General features: G+C 33.3%; 1 protein-coding gene across 1 annotated transcript; it reads right to left on the reverse strand.

Annotated features, from left to right (window-relative positions):
- Positions 1–339: 339 nt before the first annotated feature.
- Positions 340–6,839, reverse strand: LOC138328017 (uncharacterized). Its single transcript, XM_069274590.1, has 4 exons — positions 6,712–6,839; positions 5,878–6,049; positions 1,606–1,833; positions 340–1,027 (listed from the first exon to the last, which is right to left on the reverse strand). The coding sequence occupies exons 1-4, from the start codon at positions 6,730–6,732 to the stop codon at positions 576–578; spliced, it is 873 nt and encodes a 290-aa protein (XP_069130691.1). The 5' UTR covers positions 6,733–6,839; the 3' UTR covers positions 340–575.
- Positions 6,840–7,137: the final 298 nt, after the last annotated feature.

The raw sequence follows: 7,137 nt of genomic DNA on the forward strand, positions 1-7,137 counted from the left end.
TTAGGGGTTTGTAACTTATTTTTAAGCAAATAAAAGTGTTTTTACAATCAAGATTATGTAGACGTATAACTGTGATAGATTTTCACAGAATGGGACATAATTTCAAGGTACACAAGTATTCGTATGATTATTTCTCTATACATTCATGTATATTTCATGAAATTTCACAAGTGTAAATAAACACGTACTGATGACGAAAAATCTAAGCAACATTTTCCATGCGTATAATGTCATAACATTTGATACAAAATAAACTCTTGATGAATATTTGAAATACAAAAGTGAAATACAAGTGGAAAAAATACATGTAATAGATCTATATAACAACAAGAAAACAAATTCACGTCTAAGATTTCTTTATTTTAAATGAAGTTTCATTGAGCATAGAAATAAAGCAAAGAACTGATTTATGTGTATTCCTTAAGTATCTCCCTATCGCAAGCTCTATTATTCACTTTAAAATACATTCAAATTGATTTAGGAAAAAATTTAACAATTGTCGGCACAATCAATACAAGCAGTGGTACAATAAAGAAAACATAGTAAGCAGTGTGTATATGCCTATACTGACGTCTTTACACATTTACATTGACGACCGGCTGGTCGGCAACTGACGTGAGACGAAGATGTTTAAGGAGAGACTTGTACACAGGAAGCCTATGGCGCTGGTTCACATCGCTGTTCAAGGCTTGCTGGATTACCGCGAGGTAAGGATCATTCGGATTGAGATGCTCGCTTCCAAATTCAAGATGGACGCTTGAGAGGACAGCTCTTCCATTGTTTACATTGCATTTGACGATGGCAGGGGCATTACTTAGGTGGTCGAAGGTCCCAAGAGTGACACAGTTGCTGACGCTGTTTGCTTGTGTCACGTTGAAGGTGTTCCCGCCGTTGTAATAAGCCTTGAAGCTGACCAAGTTGGTCCCGTCTGCAGATGTTGGAATGTAGTGGAAGGTGATGTCTGCAGCGCGTGCAGTGCTGTAGTCATAGTAACTGTACGAACCAAACAGAGGTCCGGAGCATAGGTCTGAAACGTATCACAAGTTAGTATAGTCCATGAGTGAGTATAGTTTGTAGATCAGGTTCACCTTAAAGAACATAAACTCCTCTACATTTAATTATTTTTTTACAACAGAAGCGGTATTCGACTTTGCCAATGACACACTATCTTGCCGACTATCAGACCTAGCAAAGTCAAATTGACTGAAAATCAAAGACTATTAAACGTCATTGGTTGTATGCTAATTTCCATTTTTGCATACTTTTGAACATCAATGATTTGGTGGGTTTTTTTTTAAATTTTTGTAAGCACAATGGGACATGTTTAATTTTTATAATAAGGTCTTCTATGTATGAAAGTGAAATATATATAGTACATTTTAAGCCTTATTTTGAGCGCTAATTTACATTAAATGTAAATCTGTGCCATTAATAGTTCAATATTTACGATTATCTATAAAAAACCAACAACTAAATATGTTTCTAATTTAAGGTTGTTAGGCGCCTTTAATTTTAAATCCCGAGTATCTTTACTAAGTTATAGTGTTTGTATTTTGATAACTTGATCACTTGTCTAATTGTCAAGATAGATTTTTATCAGATTACCTGGATAGAACTTGAGTGGACGTTCTCCGTGGACCTCGTCTTCAGTGTGCATGCCGAACTCGATACGATCACAGGCGTAGTAGGACCCTGCTCCTGTCCCGAGGTAGGACCCACCCTGTCTAACGTACTCTCTGATTTGTTCGGCGCCAAGGTTACCAAGAGAATGTATGAATCCTAGATCAAACCCTCCCGGCATCATAAAGAGGGCAGCATTGTTCTTCCAGTCGCCTGAAAAACAGCAATATAATTAAGAAACGCATTCAATGGAGAAAAATTATGCCAATACCTGTCCCAGAAATTGTAATTAAATATTTAACCTTTATATTATTGTAGAATGAATATCCTTTACAGATATGTAAAACCACGGATGATGATTTCCAGTTTTGGTAACATTCAGTTTATTTGAACTACATATCAAATACCTTCATTTGAAATAAAAGAGAAAACAATTCAAGCTAATACAGACTGCGAAATATTCATATACATGTATACAGAATTTATGGAATTCATTTGTTAATAGATGCAGAAAACGTATGTACATGAAGTATACATTTATTAACGGATAATAAATCCAGTAAATTAATGCATAAATTCTGTAAGTTTATGATAGCATGTGTTTATAAATAGATAAATATTACTATGAATGTTATTTGAAAACAGGTTTAGATTACCTTAAATGCTAGTAGCTATTATTTGCATTAAAGAAAATAAAAATGTTTTCTCTGAAACATGACTGAAAACCTGTTTACCGAAGAAGCTAAATCCGGTATCAACTGTTAGATAGCAAACAAATTCTGAAAATATTTGTCACATGATTATAAGCCTGTCAAAATATTTTGTAAGTGCCGATAAGCACCACTTTGTCCTCACTCGTAAGTTAAGTACATCACAACCCAGTAATGATGTCGGCTTATTGTTCACTTTCAGTTTGTATAGTTTTTTTTGGGTTCATTGCCCGCGGCATTTACTTTAATAAGGCCTAACACCTACAGTCGAACCTGTTTATAAAGACCATCACCTATACAGTGGTCTTTATATACAGGACAAATTGTGCTATAAATAACGATTTGTGGTCCTACGGAAGTGATCTTATTAAGCAGGTGGTCTTTATACAGAGGTGGTCGCTACGATATATTTCTCTGTTTTGCTATGTTTCTAATCTATACATCATGTTATCACCCTGAGTTATGCGACACAATACCGGTAATTAGTCCTGTAATTTCGCGGGAATTAGTGAAATGGTCGTCAAAATACCATATGCAAAATACAATAAGCTATTGATGATGCCACTGATGCCATGCAATTTTATATTCAATCACATTTTGTTTTGTTTACTAATATTTTATTTTCCAATTTTGAGGAAAAATATTGGTCATTTGCGACCCAAGAAAAAATAAGCAACTCCACAGTATTAGATATTGACAAAGTCGTATGATTACTAAAGTACATGTATTGTTATGGCATTGAGTCAAATACCGACAGTTCCATTAATCAGACATTAAAGCCTGAACAGAGAGATTCGTTATAACGTCGATTAAAAGTTAGTTTTAACGAATGTCTAATGCACTCCAGAAAACATGGAGATGTACGATTCAAATAATTATTTCCCTAGATATAAAAATAATATATTATTTTCAAGATAATTTTACACGCTTTTCTAATATGTATCAAAAACACCAAAAGTTAAGTTTTGTAAATATCCATGTGGATCAACATAACAATTACATAATAAAAAAAAACACATTTAGAAGAAGGATTTACATGTTGCCTCATTCCCATTGTATGAAGACTAGATTATTCTGTGATAAAATAATCCCTGTGCTATATCCCAAATAGTATTTTAGAATTAACATTAAACGTGCACACAGATTATTGTTGTTCATTATACGGGAAAACTTAAAGTGTGTACAAATAAATCAAATCTAAAGTGCTGTGCCATACATTTGATTTACCCGGTCAAGGACTCGCCTGTCACGGATACACTTAAATATTGATAACATGTAACTAAACAATGACCATCGACATTTAAAATATCAAAAATACACAGCTATGACATTTGATTTGGCCTCAATGTTACAATATTTTCACTTAGAGTTTGTACACCTGTACCCCGCTCTCATTTTGTACTGCTTTATATTTTTTAAACATGTTAAAATTGAATGAGCGAACAATTCCAGATGTTGCATATGATGTAAATGAAAAACAGTCCATTTAAATAGAAAACTCAGCTTAACGTAGATTTCGATTACATTGATAAAAAACAGAAAACAGAAACATTGATCACGCTATAACGTCACACTCGACCAGGGATAATCTAAAATCATAGTCATAAAATAATATAAAATAAAAAAGATAAAAATATGTCATGAGCCCCGCAACACTACTGAAATTCTTAATTTTCATTTAACACATAATTAAGAACCAGAACCATCCATATACTATGATTTTTTTTCATTAATAAATATTTTTTTCGATAATGATGTTTTACGTGGTAGTGACATAGAAAGTACGCATCTATCAACACACAATAAACAATGTAAAGAATTAACAAATAAATTTAAAGATATTTAAAGATGCTCCACCGCCGACAGAGCATATATGATATTAATCATATGAACAATAACTAGTGTTAAATCGTGTATATATATGTCTAATTAACACAAAAAATAATACAAAATAATTTTCCTTTGGTGCATGAACAATCAGTACTTTATTCCATATAGGATATAGTGCGACGGAATTTTTTCGGGATGCGATTGATTATTTTTTATATTTTTAACTTGAAGTAAAATTAGAAGCTCAAACTTTTCAATAGTGGTAATGGTGTAAACTAAGTAACTTTTGCAGCTGAAGAAAACTACTAAATCGTCTGTTCCTGTTTTTGATAGTGAAAAAATACCATTTGTCAGCGGTGGAGCATCTTTAAAAAGCTGTACATTTACCAGTATCATAGTTCCCCGTGTCCATTGCTTCAAGTATGACCTTCATATATAATAGAATTGTTGAAGTGAATGTCAAACTAGTCCAGGTGACATGAAAGTGTTTTTTTATACTTTTATATATTCTTCAAAACACAAGTTTAAGACGATGGAAACAAATCAATGTTTGAATTTTTGTTTTAAACAAAAAACGGAAAATGAGCACTCAATGACATGCAGTTCTTACAAAACGTACATTTGTATATTGAAATTTGAATTATGTTATTTAAGTGTTATACATATAGTCTCTTACAACAGATTAATTGGCAAGATGAATAAATGATAATGAATAGAAAGTAACACCTTCATAATTTTCGTAGAAATCTCTCACACATATTCCAGACATAGATATCAATGAAACATTTTGCAGCATGCATCCAGATATTTTCAAAAAACTGTAGCGTTAAGTATTTTTACGGTGAATATTTTTAATGTGCGTCAATATTAATAAATCTGTATGTAGTGTGCCATCCTTTACACCCCAAGGTTTGTATGCACTACAAATCATGGGCTCCAAGGTAAGTCTCTCTACAGTTGATCTGATATGTAATATTACACTTGATCATAAATGAGCGCACAAAAAAGTAACCTAATCTGATGAAAATTGTTCAAAACCAAAAGGTGTTATTTTTATGAGCAGAAATACAAACTTTTATCAGCAGTAAGTTTCGGAGACATGTGTTAAACAAAGTCATTGCAAATACGCTTTGTCGTAGATTGCAATCTTCTCTATTCCAGATATGGAAGAGTATTTTTCTCTCATACCTCGACGTTTTTATTTCGATTTCACAATTAAAATATCTCGCTTTTTTTAATCTGCAGCAGTAAGTTATAAGAAAGCCGTGACTGTAAATTAATTATCCATACATTAAATTGCGTATTAATTTCAACGCAATTCCATATGTTTGCCTCTTTACAGTTAAACTAGTATGTTCTGTAGAAATGAAGCTACATGGATTTTACCAAGGAAACATTAATAGCGTTTAAGGAATGACGTCATGAAGCTTAATTACGTGGGTAGTCATACAATACAGCCTCATTTGGCATAGAGTATAATGCATGCGATAAACCAATATTACATCCATAGGTTGGTCCGCTAAACCTGCCTATATTATTAGGCTTTTTTTAATGCCTACTATATAGAGCATGTATTAAAAAAACCTAAATAAATAAACAAGCCTAATAATATAGGCAGGTTTAGCGGACTAACCCATAGGTATAAAAGAGAACAACATATTGACATCAACACAGCACGAAAAATATTGGAAAATATCCGGTGAACTAATAACAATACCTGAAATGACGTCTGGGGCATTTATTAGGCGGACAACATACGAGGATTCCAGGAGCTGTCTTAAGTGGCTCTGCAGTCGTAACACATGCAGTTCATCTGCACCATAGTCGTTATAGATGTACACGTGGTTCCTGGTCACTGCCTGACCCAAAATGACCAACGGACACAGAATCTGGGGGATAGCGAAAACAAAAATATGTTTATGATAAAAAATATTAAATAATTTAATATTATCTTTGCTATTATGTGCTTTATTAATTCTAAAAGTAGTTTATCGTTAACGTCCTAGTTCAAATGAAGTTTTAAAAAACAGTAGAATGATCTCTCACTGATAAGTCTGATAAGACTCTCTTGTATTTTTAGGCGACAGTTAATGTAATAGCCCTCTCTTCATTTAAATATTCCTACTAGTCCTACTTTTAATTCTACGTGTTTTATTTAATGTTTCTACATGCACTTTCATTATTCCATATATCTACTTATTCTAGTTTTAATTCTCCTATTATATTTCCACATGTCTTGTTCAATGCTTCCCTCTTAAGTCACTTCTTTGATACCAATTCTATCTCATTTTTGTACTATTTCTTTAAGATACCAAAGGTTCACTATTGAAAATACAGACACCGTCATCGTAATAATATAGTGTTAGCCTGTAGCTAGCGGTAAACTGCGCAGAATTTAAAATGGTCATACTGTGCAAAATGTACGTTAAATACTTTGTACATTTTCGTGAAATGACCTGACATCGCGTGCAATATATACAATACAATATATATTTTTTTATATAATGATTTTACATAAATAAGCAATGTACATGAAACAAAGTTATCTTACCAGAAATATTGCTGACTTCATACTTGCTTGTTGACGGCGAACATATCATCTAACAATACAAGCGCCAGGGGTTTTGTACACAGATAAGAGGTCTTTTCCTGCTTATTTCCTGCTCATAACACGTCTAAAAATTGACATTGGGTAAAACCTCATAGGTGGCCACGTGCATGCGTTAGAGGTCAAGGACACAGAATAACATTTATGTTTCGATTGTCTCCAGTGCAAACATAACGCGTCATATAACACGTAATTGAGCTTACAGACAATATATGCATTAGAGGTCGCCATTACACTCGAGGTCAGGTGTAAACATGCACGAGATGTATCGGATACAGTCGTTACACTTGAGGTCAGGTGTAACATGCGCGAGAGGTATCGCGGATACAGTCGTTACACTTGAGGTCAGGTGTAACATGCGCGAGAGGT

Source organism: Argopecten irradians, chromosome 7, assembly GCF_041381155.1.
Source record: "Argopecten irradians isolate NY chromosome 7, Ai_NY, whole genome shotgun sequence".
In the NCBI taxonomy this organism is placed as follows: Eukaryota; Metazoa; Mollusca; class Bivalvia; order Pectinida; family Pectinidae; genus Argopecten; species Argopecten irradians.